This window comes from Aptenodytes patagonicus, chromosome 6, assembly GCF_965638725.1.
Source record: "Aptenodytes patagonicus chromosome 6, bAptPat1.pri.cur, whole genome shotgun sequence".
NCBI lineage: Eukaryota > Metazoa > Chordata > Aves > Sphenisciformes > Spheniscidae > Aptenodytes > Aptenodytes patagonicus.
In genome coordinates, this window is record NC_134954.1 from 74,332,557 (window position 1) to 74,358,467 (window position 25,911).

Below are 25,911 nucleotides of genomic sequence, written 5' to 3' on the forward strand. Positions count from 1 at the left end.
AATGAGCGCTCCCGCCGCCCGCTCCAGCCTGCAGCCCTTGCTGGAGACCCTGGAGGACCCAGCCGCCCCGCCGGGGGAGCTCACCGATGCGCACCTCACTATCGTCAAGTGAGTGCGGGCCGCGGCCGCCTCCTCACGGAGGCACGTGAGGGGGCAGCGTGAGGGGAGCGGGGAGGCCCCGGAGGGAACGGCGGCCGCCCTCGGCCCGGGTGGCTCCCCGCCAGCGCGGAGGGGGCGGGGAGGGGGGGCGGTGTGCAGGCCAGGCCCGGCCCGGCGGGCTCGGCCCGCGTGCGCCCGGGCCCGGGAGAGGAGGGGAGGGTGAGCCCCCGGCAGCCGCTGCTGCCGCGGCGGAGCAGGGAGGGAAGCTTCTGCCCGGCCTGGAATCCGGGCGGCCGGGGGGAATTGGAGGGCTTGGGGCTGCGTGGCCGCTGGCTGGAGATCGCGGGAAACGTGCGGGCATGGCGGGAGGGAAGGCGGGCGGCAGGGCGGGCGGGCGTCTTTTCGGTGTCTGCTCATCCGAGAGCCTCTGCTCCTGCATTTCCTGGGGAAACTGCGGAGGTGGGTGAAGGAACGTTGGGAAAGAACAACTTTTTTTCCTTCTGAAAGAAGGCTTGCGTTTCCGCTACATGATTAGAAAGGTTAGGGTTTGGTGTGGGTTTCGGGTTTTGGAATGATCCTGCCTTAATTGCATTTCTTTGTGGAAGGTACTTCTTAACCGTTAAGTTCTGGTTTTACCTGGATCTTTTCGGTTTGTTAGCATACGCAAAGGCGTTATTTCTTTCTATCATTATCTCCCTTGAGTTCCTGTCTTTCGGTTTTGTAGTAACTTCTAAAGCTGCAGCTGCTTAGATATCAGCGATGCTCATCACACTACAAGATTTTACAGGTTTCTAGTAATAACTGACAAAAAACCCCATCCTAACTTAAAGATAGTGTTAAGCAACAACAGATTTCTCGGGTTGCCTTCTGGATGATTGCACTTAATACGGTTGTTTTTCGCTATGTGAAACTGATTGTTAACGTTTTATAGGATAAGTATAGCTTCTCTGTATGGATGTTCTTCGGATATGTGCAAAGTCATCGCTGCTAGCTGTCAAACCAGAATTTTCCTGGAGTGGGGAGCCTGCGTTCTAGAACCGCTTCTGAAGAATGTGCTTTTTAAACTTTCCACAGAAATATGAGAGTTTATCTAGTTTTCAGCAGTCATTTAAAGTTTGCATATTAACTTTTAATGGTTTTACAAAAGTTGACCAAAAAAAAGCCTTTAATGTGTGTGGGGTTTTTTTATGCTCCATAAGCACAAAATGGGTCATTAGTCACTTCACTTTTTCCAAAATGCTAGGACGCATGCACTTTATAACACACTATTTTACTCGTGTCAGACTAACTATGTGGTGACCGGCATTTTTGCTCTTTAGCTTCTTCAGTGTTGTGTTTTAGCTTTCTAAGGAAAGAAGTGGTTCTATATTCTCTTTTCCGACCTTAATGATTCTATGATTAGCTAATTAATTGTGTATTAGAAGTTTAAAGTTATGTCAGTTATAACATGTTTAACCTGTGAATATTGCTTGTTTTCCCTTCTGCTCCCTAAAGTCGCCTGACGGGTGAGGAAGGCAAAGAATTCACTGCAGATGTCAGAAGACACTTTCTTCAACTTTGCAAAGTGTTTAAGGTATGTCTCCCATTCGATTTTCTACACTTCAGTGAACAAAGACACGTTTAGGTGGTCAAGGTCAGCAGCCATTGTAAGACTTGAATTTGAGTTCGTTTAATAAAAATTCAAACTAGTGACGTAGCAGTAAGGGTTTGTTGGCAAAATATATCTTTCACGTTCTTAGAAATTACTACAGAAGAAATAAAATACAGGGCCTTGGATGTATTCAGGCAGTGTTAAGCAGTCAAAGCTGATCTTTGAGCCAGAAAAGATACAGTGTGTTCTGTCTGCCTTTAGAAACACTTCAGGGAATTGGAATATGCAGGAAATGTCAAATTTTTTTGAAGATTAATGTAGAGACAGTTCTTAGCCATCTTTTTTTCCCTTCAGTTTCAGATGTTTAAAAGCAATTGGAGAGTCGAGTGACAGTACATAACAAGCAAAGAAGTAAAGAACTTTGGATGTTTAGAACTTACTTCAGTAAAGATGTCTAAATTACAGAGAACAAAAATGTCTTCAGAACTTCAAATTGTTTTATTGATTTGGAGTGTATGTAATTAGGAAGGGTTTCCCACATGGGTGCATTTTTCATCACGTGTTTGCTTTTGACAGCTCTCTCTTCATCGAGCAGAAGTGTTGGTATTAAGACAATACTTAACAGCTACTTCTATAAACTGAGGCTTTATGTTTTTTTTCAGGCACACATTTCTAGTCAAAACTCAGAGCTAAGTAATGCAGCATTACAGGCATTAGGATTCTGCGTTTTCAATTCAAAAATTACATCTGAATTATCTGGTAAGCAAACAAACTTCAGTGTGGATGCTGAGTGTGTGTGTGTGTGTATATCAGAGTTCTTTCTTTATTTCTTTGTTAGTGTATACTTTAATTTTGACAAAGCTTACAGTTTCCAAGTGGTGCAGTGGTTTTGTATTCCGTATTAGCAAGTGTGATCAGTTCACTGATTCCATCTTGTACAAAAAAATTGTAATGTTTTTTCATGCTGTTATGCTAATACTGTCTTACTAACTTCTAGTTTCATTAAATGCTTTGGTAGCAGTTAGGTACTGTAATTAGTTTTGTGGAATTAGTAATCAAAAAAGATGTCCGGGTGGAAAAAGAACGAAGAACGGTTTTTTGTTTGTAGAATTTGGGTATGCATAGTAGTGCTTTTCAGTGTTTTCCAGCCTTTTCCTGGTTATTACATTAAATCATATAACGGTTTGGGTTGGAAGGGACCTTTAAAGGTCATCTAGTCCAACTCCAAATACTGTGCTGGTAAATATTTCAAATTAAACTAATTTAAAGTAATCCAAAGTCTTATGGCCTACATTCCTAGAAAGTGCTAAATCCCTTTAACAAAGGTTTTGCTGCTGAGAACTTGAGGCTATGCATCAAGGTAAAAACCCTGGGTTTTGGTAACAGGGGGGAGCTAACGTCCCAAGTTGGCTGGTCCTCGGGAGGTACCTGTTACACTTTCCAGGGGTCAGGCATATGCAATTGCAATAACATGATCAGAAGCTGCTCAGTGTCAGCCGCCTGCATCTGTGTGTGTGTGTGTATGTCGGATAGACAGGTTGGGGGGTGGTGGGAGGTGGTTAAGCTAAGGTTGCCTTTCATGGGCACACAAGGAAATGTATTGTGATTTGGCTGTCGTGTGGCGCCTTGATGGTGCGGGAACCTGTAGCGACTCTTCAAATGGTAATAACAAACGGCATACTGTCAATTATTCTTTCTTTTTCTTCCTCTGAGAAGTGTTAAATACTCCTGGACAAATATTCTGGAATGACCTTTGTTAGAGAGAAACTGACCCTCAGGCAAGACTGAACAAAATCACGTGCGTGGATGTGCAGAGAGCGTTTTTTCATGTGGCTCTGCCATTCTATTTATTGAAATTGATTCTTTCAGTTCTTCTATATGTTTTCCAGTGTGTCCTGCTTTCCTGTTACTCAAACTTTAGCCTGACTTCCTGTGAGAATGAGGCATCTATAATAATGTCTGTGTGGTCCCTTTCCTTTCTCCCGTAACTTTTTTTTTTAACCAGTTGATAAATTGCAATCAGTTTTGTTAGACAATGTCAGGCTTCAGAAATAATTAAATCCTGAAAACAGTGGAGAGTTAGGGAGGGAAGACAAAAAGCATATGTACTCTTGATTGAGGAAAGGAGTGTATATGACCTTATGTTTCTGATAGTGAGATCATTTACCCACAAAGCCCAAATTGTAAGAAATCAGGCTTCGTTAGTTTTGAGTTGTAAAAGAATACCCGATTTCGCCATCTGTCTTCCTAGTTGCATATAAGTCCTGTGCTAGCCTTACTCTTTTTTGTGTAATGAGCTCGCTGTTACCTCAGTTACAACTTTACCGCCCTCTTTAATAATAAAGCCTCTCCTAGACCCTAAAATGAATTTATACGTGTCAGTATAGCTGTGAAATTGACCAAAGTGCTGCTAAATTCACTTGAAATCCAAGAAGTTTTGAATAATTAAATATTTAATCTTTAGCTCTGGTGTTTTTAGCTAAAGGTGTCTTCTAGCTTTACGGTTTTCTGGTTTCTTATAAAGGTAATATAGACACACTAATAGTATCTGTATATTAATACATTTTAAGTTTTTTTACTAGTTTATTTTGAGAGAGATTTCCAAAAATTGCGAAAAAGTAATGTTTAAGACATTAGATCATGTCCATTGGGACTTCTAGTTGAATGGATCTTTAGTAAAGTTAACTGAGCAGAATGACCTGAAACTTGCTAAGAAGCTGATTAGGATTGCATGAACAGAATTTGAGTGCTGTGCGTTCTGCTTTCAGCGACTGAAATACGAGACTTGCTTTCGGTGGTGAACAGTGTTGCCATAAAAACTTCAGATAAAAACACTCGCACTCGGGCACTTTGGGTGATCTCTAAGCAGGCGTTTCCTTCTGAAATTGTTAAAAAGGAGGTAAGTTTCTTCACTTTTTGTGTGTGTGGCATGATTTCCTAGGGAGGTGAGGCTTGTGCAATCTCTTGATCACGCTCCACTCAGTAGCTTTTGAATCTGAAGGTCGTTTTCCATCAAATTTGACAGCTGAGTATAGGGCCTAAGTTCTTGGAAAAGTTGTAAGGGCAGCTGCAGAGGGAAAACAGCCAACAAGTTACTGCTTCTCTTGAGGAAGAAGCTGCGGTGTGAGCAATTCTGTTAGATACTGGTGTATAACACAGGGGAGAAATGCTGTGAATACTCCAGTTTGGTCAGAGCTCTAACCTTAAAACTAGACCCAGCATAATCCAAACGCAGGGCACAGTCCTGGGAAACAAAATTTCATAATTCCAGCTCCTCGTGGAAATATTTGTATTTAGGTGCTCACTCTAATGTTCTCTTCCTTCCTCAGGTGTCCAGTATTATTTCTACCCTGGAAACAATACTTACTAGAGGAGATGTACAGTCTATGGTGGTTGAATACGAAGCACTAAATGTTATTATACGGTACGTGCACTGCGATATTAAATTGTTAAAAAAATGCTTAGTTTTTCGGAAAAATATTGAAACAAAATTTTTTTGAACGCTCTTTGAACTGTTCAGTATGTTCAAGACTGTTTTCTCAGTGTTTTGTGTTGCAGTCAGTAGAACAGTGAAACTGTGTGAACTATCGTCTCTGTTTCTGTCTCTTTCCCAGTGGTTCTCCTGAACTGCTGCATTTGCAAAATATTCTATTAATGATAATATGACAACCAATTCTGACACAGAAGGTGGTCAATATTCAGATAAACTTTCATTGCTTTCATTTTTAATGGCTTATTAGGAATTATTTCCAAAGCCTCACACGCGTGTCACCAGTTGTGTTCTACATTCTCGTTTTCAGAACCTACCTGGTTGAGAAATTCTTAGCCATTATATGGGTTTCTATTTGAAAACATCTCCTTGGTGCTTTACAGATTTTACTGCCATGTTTCTCCTAACAGAGTTGAGGCTACTGTTTAATTCCAAAGGTGACTTTTTAGGACCAACACCGAAAGTGCGTTGTTCTGGTCAGCAGTGCTAGAATAGTCAAATTTTATCTTTACTTAGTATTAATTTTATTTCTTTATTAGTAAATATGTTGAGCTTGTATCTTTACTATTTAAGTATTCTCTTCAACTTTTCGCATCTGGTTTGAACTGCAAATCCATTTTAAAGTGAAATAGTTAAAGCAGTAGTTATTTGCTTATTTTATCTCTATTTTAATGCATCAGTTTTCTGTAGCAGAGAAGTTGCATATTATAATTTACTTTGTATTTAGCAACTTCTTGCATTTGGTTAATTGTACGCTAATTCCTCTTTTGCAAATCTGAGATTCAGTAGGCAGTTGTTTCTGGAAAATTAGACATTTTGTTAAGTGGTTTATTTTAATTATTTTATATATATATAATAATTTTATATGTGGTTATTAAAAAGAACATAGTTATCCTTAAGAGCAAGAGTTGTACCTGAAAATAAACAGATACTGGGTCTCAGGCTGATTGACAGCAGTGGTAAGACAATGCTCTTGTTCAGAAGTTAGGCTGCTGAGAGATGTAATGGAAAACCGTTCTCTTAAGCAGCGCGTGTCCTCTGGCTTTAATAAAATTATTTGAACGGCAGCAGTTTTCCTTAGTACAGCAAACCCTTCGTAAGCTGTAGTGATGGGGACTTGATGTACCTGTGCCAAAGAGGACGCTGGCAAAATTCCATGACTGAGAGACAAGCTGGTTCCTATAGGCTGGGTTGAATACGTGCCGGGTACTCCCATTTCTGAAAGTCTCGTTGGCTTCTGTGTGGGATGGTGTAAACATACGGAATTGTTTGTCATACTGTGCTCTAACAGCTCAGTAGTAGAGGGATAAGAACACTTGACTAGGCTAATGCACATTGGGTCTGTGCAAACAGATGGCTTTAAACTAACGGGGGGTAGATTTAGACTAGATAGAAGGAAGAAATTTTTTATGATGAGGGCCGTGAGGCACTGGCCCAGGTTGCCCAGAGAGGTGGTGGATGCCCCATCCCTGGAACCATTCCAGGTCAGGCTGGACGGGGCTCTGAGCAACCTGATCTAGCTGAAGATGTCTCTGCCCACGGCAGGGGGGTTGGACTAGATGACCTTCAGAGGTCCCTTCCAACCCAAACTATTCTATGAGTCTATAAACCTGTGCTGCTTCAGGGTTTGAGTTGTTTTTCCAAAGCAGGTGTGTATTGTTTTCAGGACACGTGGCCTGTTGGAGCTGGTCTGGACTGCTAGGAACACACAAGGGACGGCTAATATGCAAACTTAGTACTTGGTCACTGATAAGGAACTGATGGTATGTTCCTTCCAGGTTCCCAGTTCAGCTTGTTTGCCCAAAAAGCTGTGACAGAATGGAAAGGACAGCTGGAAATGTCAGGCTGCTCTGCTTTTGGAGATGTTTATCTGAAATAATGCTTCAGCATTGCAGTTTTAAGTGAACTGTCAAAATACAGTTGTTTAGAAAAATAAAAAAATAAAATTGTTTACGATGGTTTCCTCTAAATCACATGTTGAATTAGAGCATTTATTGATGATACCAAGATTATCTTTGAGTGCCTGAGCAGTGTGTCTGTTGGAGATTTGTAATACCTGTATTTGTTTTTTGGATCTAGCTTAATGGAGCAAACTCCAGCCCAGATGGGAGAAGAGGCTGTGAGGTGGGCAAAACTGATCATTCCTCTGGTCGTCCATTCAGCTCATAAGGTGCAGTTACGAGGTGCCACTGCTCTGGAGATGGGCATGCCGCTGCTCCTCCAGAAGCAGCAGGAGGTAGCGGCTGTCACCGAGCACCTAATGACCACAGTAAGTAGAAACGCTGTGCCTTTTTTCTAGAGACGACAGGAATAGTAATGGGGGTTGTTGGTTGGTTGGGGGTTTTTTAATTTTATTTACAGTCTAGATAGTGGCAGCAAAAAGCTACTGTGCATTGACAGGTACTTCTTGATGGCAGCAGTTTTGACAAAAATAAATGTAACAGCAATGTAAATACAGGACCACTGTAAAAAAAAAATTTAAAAAATTTAAGTTTCTGACAAGAATCATTGATCAGGAAAATAACTTGCTGTTTTTAAATGACCTTTATGCACCTGTCTTGATAGCATTAACTCATAAATATCATTAAACTTTTGTTGTCTCTTAAAGAGAATTTGCTTACCGAACTAGAATCAGCAGAACTTGGTGTGGCAGTAACTCGTACCATCTAGCTCAGCTTCCTACTTAAAACAGGGCTAGCTTCGAAGTTAAGGCCGGATTGCTCAGGGCCTTGTCCAGTTGAGATCTGAGTATGTTAAAGGATGGAAATTCTACAGCCTGTCTGGGCAGCTTGTTCTAGCGCTTAACCACCCTGATGGTAAAAATGGGATTTGTCGTCTTGAAACTTGAGTCTGTTGCCTCCAGTCCTTTCTTTCAGTACTTCTCTGAAGCGTCTGGCTTCTTCCTTATAATCCAGCTGTAAGTAGTGGAAGACTGCAATTATATTCCCTCCCACCCCAAGCTAAACAAGCCTAGCTCTTCTGTCATGAACTGTCCCTAAACCATCTTAGTGGTGACCCTCTGCTGGATTCGCTCCAGTTTGCCAGTAGCTCTGGTACTTCGGTGCCCAAAGTTTGGCACAGTATTCAAGAGATGATCCGATGAGTACCAAGTAGAGGGGTCAGTTCTCTTGACTTGTTTCTTGTGCTTTTGCTAGGGCAGTCCAGTATGCAGGAGCACATTCCTGACTTAAGATTAAAATTGTCCCCCACCTCTCTTTCTGCAGAGGTGCTACGTAGCCCGTGCGTCCTCAGTGGGTACTGGTACCTGGGGTTCGTCTATCCCAGGTATAGGGATAGGGCTTTGCCTTTGAATTCTGTGAGGTTTCTGTCAGTCCATTTTTCAAGCTTGTAAAGATCCCTGTGAATGGTAGCCCCATCCTCCAGCATATCAACCGATGCTTTTCCCCCCCATCATCGATTGTGTTAAATCATATCAGCCCTTGTTGACACTTTGTAAATCGCACACATAACCTGGGCTCTGGACTGCTAACCACCAACCTTTGAGCCTAACAGTCCAGCCACACACCTTGTAATCTAACTAGTTTGTATCTCCCCAGTTGGGCTACAAGGACACTAGAGGAGACTGTGTCAAAAGCCTTGCTAAAGTTGGAGTGGAGAACAACTGCTGCACTCCCTGCATCTGCAAAACCAGGCTTTTCCTCACAGAAGTCAGTCAGATTGGAAAAGCAGGTTCTTCCGTGTGCCTAGAAATTACTTCCATGGGAACTTGCTCCATAATTTTTCCAGGCATGGGAGTGAGATTGGCTAGCTTGTAATTCCCCAGATCCTCTCTTTTGTGTGGCTTTGTTTTTTTGGGTTTTGGGTGGTTGTTTTGGGTTTTTTTGTTTGTTTGTTTTTTTAAGTTGGCATAAAATCTGTCTTGCCCTATCCCATCACTGGGGATCTCTACCAGTTGCAGCGACCTCTTAAGAATTAATAGCGTGGCCTCGTTTTGTAATTGGCCTTCTCCTTCAGCATCTTTGGATACGCCCTGTAGAGTTTGATGGACTTGTATATGTCAAGTTTACTTAAGTAGTCCCCAGCTCAGTTCTTCTCTACCACGGGTAGTACCTGTGTGCCCAGCAACGAAGGTGGTGGGAGACAGATGTCGGAGGCCTGAGAGTAAAGACGGAGGGAAGAAAGGCATTGAGTACCTCAGCATTTTCCGTGTCCACTGAAAGATTGCCCGCCCTATTCAGCAACAGCCCCCTTGGTCATTTTGATGAAGCTTTTCACATTCCCCTTCACTCCCAGAACTGTAGGCTTATTTATTTTGCCTTATTTGCTGCCGAAGTTAAGTATGTTTACAAAAAAACCCAAACAAGGTGGTTTTTAGGGTCACAGTGTGTTTTGACTTGAGAGCTAGAGAGACTACAAGTATTTAAGGAAATGGATTTTGATTTGTTGGTTGCCACTATCAGAATAATTGAAACCAACCATAAACTTCAACTAAGAAGGTAATCAGATGGTAGCAACATCCGACTGATGTACCAGCAAATGCTACGTGGTACAGAATTAAATCCTTCTGATCTAGAAATAGCATAGTTCCAGGTTGGTTGTATCTCCAGACATTGGTGTGAGTATGTAGTTCTTAGAATACTTTGAACATATTTCTTGTAGAAATTGTGTTTCTTTCTGTCCGCAGAAATTAATTTCGGAACTTCAGAAATTGTTTTCTACAAAAAATGAGACTTACGTGTTAAAATTATGGCCGCTGTTTGTCAAGTTACTTGGAAAGGTAAGCAGAAAAGCAGCAAGTTGTACAATCATGAATCTTTAGGGAAGCGATTTTTGACAACATAAATACCTTAATTCTGAACTTCTCTATCTTCAGACACTGCATCGTAGTGGCAGTTTTATCAACTCATTGCTGCAACTGGAGGAACTTGGATTTCGTAGTGGCTCACCAGTGGTAAAGAAAATAGCCTTCATTGCATGGAAGAGTCTAATAGATAATTTTGCTCTAAATCCAGGTAGATTAAAAAAAGTTAACCTGAATTGTTTTGACTACTGTCACTTTGCGTAACTGGAGGAGAATATTCTGTCTAATAGTGGTCAATACTATGGTACATACCACTGGATATACGCATAGTGTGTCTGTGGTATATACATAGTGGTGGATACATATACATAGTGGTATATACTGTGCGTGTAGACGTAAGTAAAATTCAAGTTGTTTTTTTGGTTTTTGTTTGCTTTGAATTTAAGGAAAAGTGACAGTTTGATCAGTAGTTCTATCTTAACTTTTCTGCCAGCAGAAATGAATAGAATAAAATTAACAAACCTTTGTTTTGTAATGTTTTAATTGATCCAAACAGCAATGAAATAGAGAATAAAACATTCTGTAGATCTTATTTTGGACTGTGTGGATTAATTGGAGAAGAGTAATGCTTCAGGATTCTAGAGGTGTTAAAAAAAGTTGCCTTAAAGGTATAACTGAGGCCTGAACAAGTCTTTTAAGTCTAGCCTGTGTCAAAACACACAGTATTTATTTTTTACCTTGATTGTGCTTCTCCTTACTGTGTGTCCTGAAGAGAAAGCTAGATGTGGGCATTTCTTAGTTTAGCTGAATTGAACTTAAATTGTCATTTTAATGTGTTTCCTATCTGGTCATTTGTTCCGATCATTGTTTCCCATAAGTTAATTAACAAAGGATTTGATTCTATCAGAAGATAAAATCCATGGCACAACTGGCGTTCGTTGCGCGTGTTCCAGTAGGGCTAATGAGGGTTGCGTGCTGCAAAGGCAGTCCCTGTCAGCAGTTATGAATTGCAGGTGGGCAGGTTCTGGTGCTGCTGAGCTGGCTAAAAGTTTTTCTCTTCTTTGAACGCTTGCGTAGGCTTGAGCAAACTTCTGTCCAGACACGCTACGCTACTTCTGCTTCAGTGGCAAATGATCGTTTGTGGCCTTGGAATACTGTAGTTAAGATCATTCGTTCTCATCCAGTGGCAATGCACATGTATGTCAGGGGTTTGGTTTTTCTTTTACTGTGGCAGGTAGGGCTCTCTAACATAGCAACAGGAGTGAATTTCCTTCTGTTTATGTTGGTATTCAGTAGATTTCACTCTTGGTATTGGAAAGAAACACTTGCTATTTCCAGGGTCATTCCAGACAACAGTTAGAGCAGTAAAATAGTCTGAAAGGTTGGTGCATTTACTATGTATTTTAGTTTTGCAAATTGTCATTAACTGAAATTTAAGCTAAAATGTATTAGGAAAAAACCTAATGGTTTAAAAATTTTCCTTTTTTGTTGTTCTGCGATTTAATTAATTGTGTTGCTTAAATATGCTTTTTTGGTCTTCAAGATATATTGTGCAGTGCTAAAAGGCTGAAATTGCTAATGCAGCCACTGAGCTCGATCCATGTGAGAACAGAGGCTTTGGCACTGACAAAACTGGAGGTCTGGTGGTACTTACTCATGAGGCTGGGCCCTCAGCTGCCTGCAAACTTCGAACAGGTAACGCAACTGAAAACAGTCATAGCATAAGCACTTAGCCTGTGTTGAGTGTGTGAAGCTAAGGCCCCGCTCTGTCGCCGTAACTTGCCCTGTACCTGCTTTGTCCTTCTCTAGTTTATTATGAAAATAAAACTGTCTTAAGGAACCGAATCCAACTTGTGTGTTTGTGTGCGCTCTGTGTGTGTTACATATAGCAGGAGCGCTTGGGACTATACGTGCAATCTTTTTAAAGCTCCAAAAGGTTGGAGAGCCTATCTGCATGTCATGTGAGCATCTCGGTGAAAATCTCCAGTGAGTGCACGGCAGTAGTAAACATAAGCACGTTATATGTCCTTTCGCTGTGCGAGCGTGTGCTTTGGAAAGTCTGCCATAGGAAAACATACTGAAAAGATCACGAAATATGTAGAAAGATGCATAGAGAGAAAAATGATCCAGGTGTGTCATTACTACTCGCATTATAACTGGAATGAACATAACGTTTCTATTAGGCTTCTGAATCTCATTAAATCAAACTTCAGGAGTAAAGAAAAAAATCTACCTTTTTAGATATGGTACAGTTGGATCATTCTAACGTGAGTTTTTGTTTAACCTAGCCATTTAATTCATGTATTGGTATGCATATTTTATACAGCATCTTAAAAATATTGTTATAAGTACTCAGAAACTCTGAAACGCTGGTGCTGTGAACAGCAGTACAGTCTATGTGATATTTGAAACGTATGGTTCTTTGTGGCTTAAGGCTTGCATGTGTCGTACCTGTTTTCACTGAGGTTTGATATCATTGCAGGTTTGTGTACCATTAATCCAAAGTACTTTAAGTCTAGATTCTTCTGCTGCATTGCAAGGGACTCCCTCGCGTGTACCAGCCAACCAAAGTTTAGCTTCGGCAACCCCTGTGCAGAAATCAGGTATTAAAGTACAAGCCTGTTTCCAACTGTATTCTGGATGCAGCAAGTCATCCGTTCTATTTAACGTGTTTATGCTCTTTCATTTGCAATATATTATTATTGAAAGCAGTAATTTTTCTGCATGTTCGTTGGAGAGCTCAGAGGTGGTGATTTACACTGGATAAAATCAGGCTGTTGTAGTCAGTATTTCAAGTCTACGAAATTGTGCTAATCAAATTGTGTTGAGGACAGTTTTAATGTCCTGAACTGTGTTTTCTTTTGCAAGGGAAGCTTTGGTTTGAAACTTAGTTTTTCGTGTATTCATATATGTGCTATTTATATAGGCCATTCTCATTTCTATAGCACTTTTTTTAGTTTCTGCCTGAACGGTAACCCAGTGATGATAATACATCAACAATTTTGGTACTTTAAATACATGTGAAATCACACCCGCTTGAGCTTTACAGCTGAATGCCTGAGATAAGGAACTGCCTTTCTCCTCTGTATGGAAAGCCTAGTGTTCACAGCTTGTGTAATTCTAGACCGCTGTAATTAGAAGCCTCAGATACGTTGTGGAAGCGTCCTAGATGTGTAGATCTTCCGTTGTTCCCTTTTTTTAAAAAAAAAAAAAGTTTATCTTAGTTCTGTGAGATCGTATCTGAGGTTGGTCAAAGAGCCTTGCACCTGAGACCTCTTAAACTTGTGTTGGTGTAAAAGTTTCTAATGGCAACTCGTTCATAGCAGTAGAGTTACTATATAACTAGTATATGATGTAGTAGCATGTAACTTGATCTATAACCACAACTTCCAGCGAGGCTCTTGTTGCCAAAATAAAGTTTGGCGTCTGAGCCTTGGCGATCTTTGGAAGATATTTATACTCTCAAAATACATGGTTGCAACTGTGATGTTAAACCCTTCTTAATAGGAGTGGGGGCTAGGTGTCTGGCTGGCTGTTAGAGGTCCCTTTCAGCCGACGCTATTCTATGATTTGTTCTTTCCATGTTAACTTTGGGATTTTGGTCTATTGGATCTTTCCTTTCACTTGATTGCGGGTGAAATATGAGCCACTGTAACTTTTCTCCCCTCACGTAGGTCCTTACCCGTTCGCAAGTCCAGTCACACCAAGGATGAACTTGAATTCCAGTACAGCAGGAGTGGTGGTGATCCCGTCCATTCAGCTTTTGGGAATTGAAATGCTGCTTCACTTCTTGATGGGACCAGAAGTTTTAGATTTTGCTAAGCAAAACAAACTTGTACTTAGTTTAGGTAGATGAGTTATATTTTTTTGAAGTACTCTTGCGTAATCTGAAATTGCCAATTTTGTTGGATTTACAGGTGTCTGTTAGCATGAAATGCTTTAAACATTTAAAACTGTTGTCATCTTTAATATTAGAAGCTGTTTTTATGTTAAATGCTGTAAGTACACATATACAATTGATTATTTTTAAGGCTTATCTTGCCAGTAGACTGCAAAATAACAGATTTACAGAACGCGTGGTTTTTGTTCTCCTAGAGCCTCTCCAGTACCCGCTGATCAGTAGCCCTTCCTTTTTCTGTAAGCATGCCAGCACGCTTATAAACGCGGTTCAGGATGGCTTTATTGCAATTGGAAAAGAAGTTCCTGGTAAGAATTTAGTGGTGAAATTTGATTTCTTTTCTGGAAAATAAAGTGGGGGAGGGAAACCGAAGGAAAAAATAATCATTTTCTGTAATATTCCAGTGTTGACAAGAAACAGAACTGGGCTGACTTGGTTTGAAAGCTTATGTCAGTTTTGGCTTACATTGAAGTCTGTTGTTTAAACAAAATTGCAGTTAAAAAAACCAAACTGTGTTAATGTTTTTATTACAAACTGAATACAAATATTATGCTATCTTGTAGATTGTATGCTGAATGTTATCTGGAAGGACATAAATGGATATGTAAAAACAGCTATTGAATCAGGTAAAAAGTGATTTTTTAATTTTTTTTTTCTTCTTTATTTGTCATTGCTGACCAGTTAGAGGGTTTTATTTTAAGACTAGACCTTAAGTAGTATTTGCTTCATTGCTGGTAAAACTTGGGTTTTGGGCATCATCGGTAGTTGTTTTTGAAGCAACAACTGATATTTTTCATGATGCCTACATGTTTGTGCAACAAATACAAAATCGTGCTGATCTGATGCAGTGAGGCTTATTAGGGAAGGCATGGCAGCACGTGACTGCAGGTGTATTGCATGTAGCAGTAAGGCAAAAGCACTTCAACTGCTTTTCTTGCTGAAGAAATCTTTCCATTTCCAAAAAAAAAAATAACCCCACCCCAAGTCTTTGGTAACTGAGAAATTGAGACATTCAGTCTATTACTCAAATTAGTGTAAAGTCTTTGTTCTCTGACTATGGCTACCTTTTTTTTCCTTAATTAGATTTTATTTCATAGTGAAGTATAGTGTCTTTACAGATGTATAGAAGTGAGTTGTTTCCTTTTTTAAAAGTGTGCGTTACTCTGTTAAAGGCTTTGAAAGTCCAGAATATTCATAATAACGAAGTCTTATATTGAAAGATCTAACTGAAAAGCATACGAGAAATGAAGTCTGTTGCTTGGATGAATGCAAGATTTCACAACTTTTTTTAGCGTGTCGAAGTTAAGGTTGTTTAATGTTACAAAGGTGTTTCCATTTTACTAATAAAACTTGGGGGGGGTTATTTAAACTTTTCCGTTTCAGTTACGCTGCTCTTCAGAGCAGAGACTTGGTATCCGAATCTATGAAGTATTTGGTATATGTTGATAAATAAATACAGAATTTTTTTGATCTTGCAGGACATAATACGTAAGTTTTAAGTGATGATCAGAGTGACCATTACTTTGTTCTGCTCTAACTGTAAATATGCTTTATTCTAGGAAATAAGAAAGACAAGCAAGGGTCAGAAATACTGACCATGTTGCTTCAGGCCTTAAAAAACATCGTTAGATCGAATTCTCTTCCTGTGCAGAAAATACTGGTAAGTTGGGTGGGTTTGTCTGTTTTTTAAATCGCGTTTCTTTTTGATGGTCTAGATTCTGACTGATAGCAGCCTTTTGCATCTAACTTATCAGAATGGTCTCTTTAGAAGAGACAACTTTTTTGGTGTAAACTGTAAGTTACGCAGTTCTCATCAGACGGCACAGAGTTGCTTAAGGGTTTCTTTCTTTAAAAGCGTTTTTCAGATTTATTGGCAACGTTCACAGAATTGGGTACGTGGTTCTCCTACCAGAACCCTCTGCTTCAAAGGACAGTTACTTTCACAATGGATTTTTTTTTTCTTTTTACTAAGGGGAAGCAATTGTTACAATTTTGCTTTTATTTGTGGTCTTACTTAAAATACTCCAGCCCTCGGGGGAAAAAATATTTATGTGTGTTTTCTTCTTTTCCCCTACGTAGTCCCTCGTTGATATTACTGTTAAGGAATTGCCTCCAAAAGTACTGGGATCACCAGCTTATCAGATTGCTGATATGGATCTTTTAAATGTAAGTCTGACTTCATTCCAGAACTTGGTCTGTCTTTGTGTTGGAATGTATTAGGATGTCACGTTGGCACAAACGTACGAGCACTTCACAAGTCGTTAGATCCAGATCTTTCAGGAAACCGTATTATTCCGTGTTCCAGAATGCAGACTTTGTTTCCAGCCCTCAGTTCTGATGAGTAATTTCACCGTCTGTAGCTAAAAAGGGATATGCTGAAAGTACTGTAATAATGAAAGAGGATTTCTCGTGTTCAGGTCATGATCTAAACTAGAGATTGCAGATACTTTGTGAGGAGACTGCATAGTCAAACTGTGTAGGACTACTTATCTACTGAAAACTGATGTTTTGGGGAAATATTCTGAAGTCAGTAGAGTTGAAGTACTTTAAAGACAGGTAGAAAGTGGTATTCTTCAGGAAAAATTAAATGCACAGAAGCAAAGCAGAGAATATCGTGCTAGACAGCATTATTTCAGAAAAAGTTCAGGAGTCGTAGTGAACTAAAGCCTGAACTTCCTGGCCGTAGTCTACCGCAGAAAGAGTGGCGGTATTCATTAGCAGCGAGAGCTACTCTGTTCTACTTTGGTCCTAACGAGCCCGAACTGGAGTGCTGTGCTGTGTTCTCTGTACTGCATTGGAAGGGAGAAATAGATGATGGCAATCCAGAAAACAACCACAAAAACTAACCTGTGAGAAAAGGCTGAAATGACACTTTCGGGGTGTGGGGGGTGGTTTTTGTTTGGGGTGGAGCAGACTGAGTAGGAGCACGCTACCAGTTAGACTTATTAAAAATTTAAAAGGTGGTTTGGATGATGATCAGCTCTTCCCCTACATCTGCCAGTAGGTAGGGGGCAACTTGTTTATTTTGCAGCAGTGGAGGCAGAGCTTTCTAGCTGGTGAAAGTAGCTAAACCTTTCCGTTGTGAGCCAGGGAGTGCGTAGCATTCATTCGGAGGCCTTTAAAAGCAGGCAGATAGCTGTGAGGGAAGACCTAAGTGTAGCAGAGTAAGCAAATGCTTCAACTCGAGTAGTATAAAACTTTGTCTACCAGAGTTGGCTTAAGAGCTTAACTCTCAAAATGCCCCCCAGCTTTTTTCCTGGGTGTGTTGTTTACATTTGGAGGCTTTTCCTGACTTAGGTACAAGAGTCAAACTTTATTAAGGTGTTTGAAGCTTTAATTGGTGGGTATTCAATGCATTTTGTTAAATGCTTTAACATTAGCAAACCTGAAATACTCCTGATAGGTTGTAACAGAGGTTGTCCAAAAGATGTCTTGCTGAAACCTTGAAATAAGCAAATCTCAGGTTGTTCCATCTTGTTCCAGGTATCATAATACACATTGATTGCGTTACGTACACCTACCTTATCGTGTCGCCTGTAATGTCAAGGCAGCAATGACTAAGTGCTATAAAACTCAGTCTTTTAAACAGAATAGGTTTTTGCTTCAACTGTAGTATAATTGGTACTCTGCTGAAGCTTAGGTGTCCAGCTTTTTTTTTGTCCAAATTTTTTTTTTTGAAGTGTTAGAACTGACAGTTTCTCGTAACTGCAAATTTCTGGCTTAAGGTTACATATAGCATATAGATACACATGTGAGTGAGGCAACCATTTCATTTGATCGATGTATATGTTGTTTTGACCTCTTAAATTTCTCTTACAAGGGAACACCAGCTTTGTTCTTAATTCAGCTGCCTTTCCATAATAACCTCCTGGGATGCTGTGTAACAGATGAGAGGTATGTGGTGGCGTTTGGTTATAACAAGCTTCCCATAGTTGAAGACTTTATAGACTTTTTTTCAGCTGAAGTTAGGAAAAACTTCTCTTACCTACTTAACTTTCTTCCCTAGATTCTTCGTAATTCTAGAAACGCTCGTGGGCTATGTTTTGTCTGGGCCTACATCTCCACTGGCTTTCAGTGAATCTGTGATCTGCATTATTAATCAGAGTGCAAAGCAAGTGGAAAATAAGGAGCATCTCTGGAGAATGTGGAGTATTGTGGTTAATCCGCTGACCGAATGGATTAATCGGGTATAGTGTCTTTTTATTCTCTTCCCCATTCCCGCCTCCCAAGAAAAACCACAGGAAAACCTTGCGCTGATCTTTTACCTTAACGTGTTTTTAGGAATCGCATGTCTCAAAGTGATGGTGAAATTACATAAGCCTTGGTAGTATTTGTGAAACTGGAATGTGTGCAGCACTTTTTTTTAAAAAGTCCCTAACGGGAGTATGAACATTCGCAGTGAGGTAGGATGAAGGGCAGTAGTGGAGTAGTGATCCAAAGTGTGGTTTAAAGCGATTCCAGTCAATAAGAATGAGCATTCTTGAGTACAGTGTCCAGAATAGTGTGGGGAATGTCTTTCTCTCTTTTTAAGATCATAAACCTGCTTATAGATGCGCTTCAAGCCTTCACTCCTCAGCATAGTCTTGCTGCTACGAAGGATGGAAACTTGCCCTTTGGGACCTCAACTTTTAAATACTAAGAGGCCTGTTTGCTTTATGTGAAAATACAATAAATACTGAGTTGCGACGTTTAGGACGTAATTAGAACAGTGCTTCTTACTAGTGTTAGACTTCTTGATTGGAAGCCCTAATGAAAGCCATATAAACCGTAATGTTCAACGGGTTCCGCAGATGACTTACTGGAAGTACGTGGACTGTGATCCAGGAGTTGTTGAACTAATCCTTGTGTAGTCGTTATACCTAAAAATCTTAGAATTCATGCAGAAAGTTTTAGGTTCCTTAAGTAGGTTGCTGTCATCACTTCTTGCAATAAGTAGAAAATACGTAAGACATTTTCTAACTGATTGGTTTTATTCTTGGAATTAAGTTATTCTGGAATTGAGAAACAGTGCTTTTAATCTCTCTAAATAGTAGGATCAGCTTGAACTCTTGAAAGAACGGAGAATAGCTTATTTCGAAACACCACTGGCAATTTAGCTTGCATGGATTCTATGTCCAAAATAAATGTATTTAGAGTAGCTTTATTTGTCGTCTAAACTTTGCAGCTTCCTTAACCAGAAAATTGTTTCCTCGTTGCAGACGAATGAAGTAAATCAGGGTGATGCACTGGAACACAACTTCAACGCTGTGTATAGTGCATTGTTGCTACCAGTATCACTTATCTTCCCCATGAAGGAATTTCCACAGGTAACAGTGAATGCATAACGTTGATGAGAAACAATGTGGGGCTTATAAAAACTATAAAGCACTATCTGGTAATCTCAGAGTGGAGTTAGTTACCAATATGTGTATACATTGGACCACTGCTCCAGGGTTGGAATTCTTGAGTTACGTAGGTTTTGACAGAAGAAGAAAACTTAAAGCAAGTTTTTATCTCTATGCACAGACATTGATATTTATAAACTTTTTCTTTCTGTTGTTAAAGCCAACTATGAAATCCTTGTTGCGCACTTGGTCAGAGCTGTATAGAGCATTTGCTCGCTGTGCTGCTTTAGTTGCAACAGCAGAAGAAAACCTATGCTGTGAAGAACTTTGTGCCAAAATAATATCTGGGCTAGAAGGTGAAACTCCAGTAGTGAGTATAAACCAGTGATATTGAACTATATAAATACGTTAGCAGATATATTTTAAATTAGATATAAGAACCTATTGTAAACTCTAATGTAGTACTTTCTATAACTTAAAAGTGTTTTGGGTGAGACTTAGATAAAGCCGTAACAAAACTCTTTTTACTAACAGGAGTTCGGAGTTAATCTAGAAATGGATTGAAAGAAGAGAGTAAAAATAATTATAAAGCTTGACTATAAAATAGCAGTTAAGCAGTCTTTGGATTTGTCTTCTAACTATTTAATACTGGTTTAGTGAAAATAAATGGTAAATATGATTTGTCCGGTTGAAATTTGTGTGTATATGTAAAGTAACTTCAGGCTGAATTAAAAAACACCACAAAACCAGGCATTTTGCTTAGGAAGGAGGGTCAAGTAGCACTGTAGCATTCAGAGGGCATAACTTGCTGTATTCCTGGTACCGTCAACCTCGTGCACTAAAATTTAAAGACTTTACTTCCAAGTTTTATAAAAGAGAGAGGTTTTGAAAGAGGAAGCCTTTACATTATCTGTCTTGCCTGTTTGCAAGCCCAAGTCATATGGGGACGTAGAGCGTCTGCAGGTGTCAGTGAACATTAGCTTTGGAACATAAAATCCTTCGTGCTTCAAAGTTGACTGTCTTTTGAAAAAATACCGTGAAAGGAATGAATAAGAAACAGATGAGAAGGAAAAATGGAATTTGAAAACATGGGATTTGGAGGCTTACATCACTGTAACTTCCTTTGGATGCTGCTGTACCCTGATGATAAACTTCAATTTTCAAAAATTAATAATTATTCAGCAAGCCAAACTTAAACAATTTAGAGCTTCAGTATGTAAGTTATATTGAAACTAAAGTGGTTTCTTGGCCCACAATATCAATGTTCCTTTTAAAAGCAAGGGTTTGGGTTTTTTTTTTATTTAGAAGAATTTGTGATGAATTCGCGGGGGGAAGCTTGACCCATCTTTATGTACTAGAAGTCGATCGTGCTTCCTGAATGTTAATGATGACCTTACTGTTATGCCTACAGTGACTTTTCTGAAAATCGGGCTTTGTACAGTAACTGAACTTAAGCACACGCTGACATTTGGTAACATGTTTTGCTAGACAGCTAGTACCTTGAACCTTAATACTTTTGATGCATCTTCTTAAACCTAACACCTTCTTACACTGCCCGTTACTGTTTTGCTTCTTTAAATTGTATATATGCTTATGTCTTCTTTGTATAGAATGGGAAAACTTCAGCTTGTGTAAACATGTGTATTTAAAATGTAATCTTAGCTGAGTCTTACCTGATAATGCAGACAAATTTCATCCGCTTTTTAAATTTAAAAGCTGTTTGTATTGCTGTCCTGAATGGCCAACATGTTTGGTTTTTTTCTGTCGCTGTTGCTCTTTTGGGCTTTGCTGATGACTTCTGTTTCCTCCTCAGATGTTTTCAATGATGGATGGTCTCACCCATATTATATCAGTTATGGTTGACTGCATCAACTTTGCACCATATGGTACTAAATATCAGCCAAAAAACAGATGTAAGAAAATACTTGAATGTTGGGGTTTTTTGTGTCCTTCTTCCAGAGCTGGTTGAAAATTAGAGTTGTTGTAGATGCGGAAGGGATGAGACATCTAAGCGCTGAAGGGATTGACAAATCAACAAAAAAACCTAAAAATACCACCCAATATGCATATTTGAGTATTGGATCTGTTCTATTTGTTGAGCAGTTGAGTAGTTACTGCGCAGCCTGACAAAATACATCTGAAATGGATGTAAATGTTGAGGCCACTTTACTTTTCAGTTCACTGTAAAATACTGCTTGTTTCTGAAGTTGTATTTGGTATTTTGGCTATGATTTCATTTTTGCATGTGGAATCTGCTGCTTTTGCTTTGTTCAGATGTAATCTGAAGCAGTAATGCTTGATGATAATCCACTGTCTAATTATATAATACCTGCCTAAAACTGATGATAAACTGTTAACGTAACGTTTGAAAGGCTACTGCTCCTGAAGCTGCTTTGCATAAAACAGTCAAGAATAGGTTTAACAGAATACGAAAGGTCATTGTATGTAAAATGTTCTTTAGTCTGTCTCCTACTCCCATTTACAACTATTAAAGCTGAAGAAATTATTTACAAAAAGAAATTTATTATAATTTCCTTGCCCCATATGAATTTGTTAAAGTACTAAGACATTGTGTTGGGCTGCTGAAAGAATGAAATGCTTTAATGGGAAATGTTGATGAGGAAAAGCAGGATGAAATGTCACTTACAAATAAATAAAGGAACTAATAAAACCCGATACTTCCCCTTCCCTCCTCACCTGTTGCAGAATTTATGTGTATCATTAGTATCTGGAGTGGTTGCTGTGCTTTTGCAAGTAGGCATTAAAGATACTTGAAAGCACAGTCATTTGCATGACCAACCATAAATGAGAGGAATAGGAATCGTATCTGTAGTGGTATGATAAAATAATGCGTTAAAAATGTATGTCTTCTGTTAGGTCTGGTTTTAAGACTTGTATGTAGGGATAGTTTGGGAATCAAAGTTCTGTTTCTCATGTAGACAGCAAGTTCAGACATGGTTTGTTGTAATGTGTGTTGGTTAGAGAGGAGAAAAATAAATTATTTTTCTCTTTTATGTTAGCTCCACAGACACCTACAGATTGGTCTAAGAAGAAAAAGGAACCCCTTGGAAAGCTTGCCTCTCTATTTAAACTCCTGGTGACGTTACTAAACTCTTTCCATGTGTTCAGTTCCAAAGAAATCTATTCAGAAACATTGGTCTCTGTTGGTCCTTCAATTATTGCTATTCTTCACAACATCATCAGCCACGTTTCATTGCCTTCAGTGATTGGGACTATGTTTGCAATTTTTTCAAAACCCCTGGCAGTGTTTTATGAAAAAACAAAGTGAGTATTTTAAGAACGGTTGGAAAACTGGATTCATTGTATTGCTGCATATTGGTGAAATTTTGTGTGGTCTGTAGCAAGCGGTGTATTTAAAAATAGCTCAGGGTGTTTCAAAGCCTTGGCGCTAATATGCTAAGAATTTCCAACTTCTGCCAAGTCTCTCACCTTTGAGAGCACCAGGTATTTGGCTAGATTCAGCCTAGCTAGTAGGTACTGTTTTTGTAGTGCACCCCAACACTGCCGAAAGAATGGGCCTGTAAGGTAGTCGCTGAGAACTTGCTGTTTTCTACAATTGCTGCCTGTGAAGTGGGGTGCTGGGACTGAGCGTGTGGTGTACCTGGGCTAAGGTGGCTGCCAGGAACGGCCTGACCGGCACGGCGCAGGTGTGTTACCTCAGAGCCCGCGGCGCAGCCCTGCCCTCCAGTGACTTTCAGTGGGATTCAAAAAACCACACATGTGAGTAGCAGTCTCCATTGTAATGCTTTTCTTTAGAAATAAAACCCAAACCTGTGCAGTCATACGTGAAAGGAAACCGATAGGACTTCTGGAAGCTTGGTATTTAAAATTGCTGTCGCTGTAGAGTGACTGTATCGTCACCGCTGCAAGACTAAAGTGTTTGGTTTCCACCTGTTGTTTATTTTCACTGCAGTGAAGATATTTATTAACAGGAATTTGTTTTCTAGTGGGCAGGAACTGCGTAAATTTTTGTAGGAAAAAGAGAAATAGCAAGTTGAAGTGCACTAAAGTCCTGTAAGTTTTTAAGCAGAGGGAAGTACGGAGAAATACTTGTTTGTTGCTGTGCGCTTTGTTTCTTTTTCATGTGGCTTTGCTTTTTTATTTTTTAATTGTTGTGGGCTTCTCTTCCCAGGACGTGATGGAATTATTAGGGGCTTGGTGGGGCTGGGCCAGCAGAGGCTTGTCTCCCATTTGTTGGTGATGCAAGAGATGTACACTTTGCTCAGGATAAGGAAAAGAAATGGAGTACAGCTCTGAGTGTTTTGGGAGGAGGGAGGATAGGATAGGGTGCTGCCCGACAGCCTGTACATGTTTTCTTGAAGCTTTTACTGAAACTCGAAGCAGGACTGCTACCGCTAATCTAAAATTCATCAGGAGTCTCTGTTTCGGAGGCAAGAATCCACTTGTTCCTGTGCACGGTTGAGTTGAACGCCACCTCTCTTCATATCCCATCTCATCTGCCTTTGTTTGAGCATTGTCTTTCTTAGAATTTTTCATTAAAAGGGAGAAGTGAGCATTGGATGTATATTTTTGAAGGAAGGCGTATGCAAGCAAATACAAGTTTGGGAACCTCTTCAGGTTGGAGGTCACAGGCTTATAAAATGAATTATTAAATGCAGTTTTCTCACGTTTTTCAGGATGGTGTACCTAGGGATTTATTTACATGAAATTATTTAGTTTAGGTGGTACTTCAGCTTTTTAATGCAGGTATTTACAGGGCCTGGGAAATCTGTTTGGGGAGAGGGTTAAGAGCAGCACGAAGGCAGCAGTTAGAAGTTATTTCATAAGAAAACCTTCAAGTTTGTACTAATTACTGCTGATCTCTCCATTAGTTTCTCTTAAAGTTAGCATGTAAGTATCAGTGGGGGTTAAAGGATAGGCTTACTTGAAACTATTTACACCGGGAAATTTTTTGAATCGCCCAATGGGAGGCTTGTGTCACAACATTATTTCATCAAGTTGTATACTAAAACTAGCGTGCAGTGCTTGAGTGCATTATGTGTTTAATTCTTGTGCTTGGGATAAATGAGACAGCAAAATATAACTTTTTTGTTTGTTTTGGCAGGCTTGCTGATGTATCTAAAGTATACAGTAATCTTATCAACAAGGTAAATTTGCTAGAGAAAAAGCTGGGGTTTGGGAAAATGTGTGACACTGGAGTTTTGCCATTCATCCTGTATTCTAAAAAAAAAAAAACCTAAAAAATGTAATGAAGGTAGAGATTTAATTTTTAAACTGTTTCATTTTTTACTAAAAAGGTAGCTGAGGGGAGGACCACTAAGCTTAGCTATTAGACTTGTCGTGTGGCGTTTAAACTTGTTTATTCAGGCCATGCTATTCTATGGGATAATAATGTTTTGAACTTGTAAACAGTGAATATGTGCAATATTTGAATTAAATAAAAACCCTATTGTTTCTTCTCTCCCTCAGCTTGAAAAACTACTGGCCGAGATCATCCTGTGTTTACAGTCTCACTGCACTGGCTCTTACGACAGCGAACTGCTAGAGCAGCTTTCTCCGTTGCTCTGTGTAATATTTCAGCATAAGAGCAAACAGATCCGCAACCAGTGCGCCCACTTCTGGAATGCAACCTTTGCGAAGACTACGTCGTTAACATATCCTGAAGAGTTAAAGTAAGATACATATTTTTTTACGTTTATGTATTTTTGAAGGAAGAGATGTCGGGTTATGTACAAATGAATTGGTATTGTTCTGGTTGCCATTTATATTCTGCTTTTTGTGCAAGCTGGGATATCTCCTGGTCTTGTTGTGTACCTTCCCCCCACCCCTCCATAAGTTTAAAATCATTTTTTCTTGAGCAGATCTGTGTTAAGCCAAGCCAAAAAGAAAATTCCACTCTTGCTGCCTGGTTTTGAAAGTGTTGAGATAGCCGAAGAATACAGCGGCCCATTCTCTGATGCGGTAAATATTTTGTTGACCCCAACGGGTGCTTCATGGTGTATAATTTCATGGGAATCGTTCAGAAGGTAGTGGCGAGGTCAGTTTTGATTTTTACTGTGATTACCCTGCACTTGCTTCGTGTTTGGAACGATAAACGATGCTGGGTAAGCACCGTCAAAAGACTGAGCTGGTTCTTAACAGTTTATGCATTTAAAACTTGGGGTTCTACTAGCTTGTTGGAAATAATTAATTTTTTAAAGTTGTCCTCTACGTAATCGAGAGGAAAATGGGAGCGTGGGACAGTTTAGTTGTAGAAATTAATTAATACATCTCGGGATGGGTTTGTGAGCTTGGAGTTTCTTCATACAATGCATTCCGTGTATCTTTATTTGAATAGATGGAACATTCACAGCTGGATGCAAAGATAAGTGGAATGGAAGTAAAGTTGGGTCAAAAACGAGACTCTATATTGGCACAGACGAGTGAACTAAAAAACGAAGTAAAAGACAAGTCCAGTAATGTGCAAGTAACGTCTGCAAAGGTAAGCTGTTTACTGATCAGGTGTGATAGAATCAAATCCATTATATTCTGCAGCAGAACATCTAGCATGCTGCTGTAAATTCTCAGTAAAAATTAATGCATTTTGTGATGCTGAAATATTTTTCTTTCAAGCGTATGCTGTATAGCACGCTCTAATTACATTTTCGTGTTAGAATTTTCTGCTAAGTTCACAGATTGCCGAGTTTTAAGGAGGGATCGTGGAAGGCTGCTTGATGGATGGGAGGAGTGGCAACCAGATACAAAATTCACACCTCGGTCTGGTTG

General features: G+C 39.7%; 1 protein-coding gene across 2 annotated transcripts in view; it reads left to right on the plus strand.

Moving 5' to 3' along the window:
• RIF1 (replication timing regulatory factor 1) overlaps positions 1-25,911 on the plus strand; it is a 36,426-nt gene continuing 10,515 nt past the window's right edge. For both annotated transcript variants that reach the window (XM_076343194.1, XM_076343195.1), the window contains exons 1-25: positions 1-108; positions 1,594-1,672; positions 2,353-2,449; positions 4,459-4,589; positions 5,020-5,114; positions 7,260-7,449; positions 9,826-9,918; positions 10,015-10,153; positions 11,486-11,637; positions 12,425-12,545; positions 13,617-13,790; positions 14,038-14,148; positions 14,404-14,466; positions 15,400-15,500; positions 15,920-16,006; positions 17,661-17,734; positions 17,847-18,027; positions 19,039-19,146; positions 19,385-19,534; positions 20,978-21,077; positions 22,185-22,449; positions 24,251-24,293; positions 24,616-24,818; positions 25,008-25,107; positions 25,484-25,627. In XM_076343194.1, coding sequence (XP_076199309.1) covers positions 2-108; positions 1,594-1,672; positions 2,353-2,449; positions 4,459-4,589; positions 5,020-5,114; positions 7,260-7,449; positions 9,826-9,918; positions 10,015-10,153; positions 11,486-11,637; positions 12,425-12,545; positions 13,617-13,790; positions 14,038-14,148; positions 14,404-14,466; positions 15,400-15,500; positions 15,920-16,006; positions 17,661-17,734; positions 17,847-18,027; positions 19,039-19,146; positions 19,385-19,534; positions 20,978-21,077; positions 22,185-22,449; positions 24,251-24,293; positions 24,616-24,818; positions 25,008-25,107; positions 25,484-25,627 — 3,108 coding nt within the window. In that variant the 5' untranslated portion in view covers position 1. The remainder of the gene's footprint in view (positions 109-1,593; positions 1,673-2,352; positions 2,450-4,458; positions 4,590-5,019; positions 5,115-7,259; positions 7,450-9,825; positions 9,919-10,014; positions 10,154-11,485; positions 11,638-12,424; positions 12,546-13,616; positions 13,791-14,037; positions 14,149-14,403; positions 14,467-15,399; positions 15,501-15,919; positions 16,007-17,660; positions 17,735-17,846; positions 18,028-19,038; positions 19,147-19,384; positions 19,535-20,977; positions 21,078-22,184; positions 22,450-24,250; positions 24,294-24,615; positions 24,819-25,007; positions 25,108-25,483; positions 25,628-25,911) is intronic.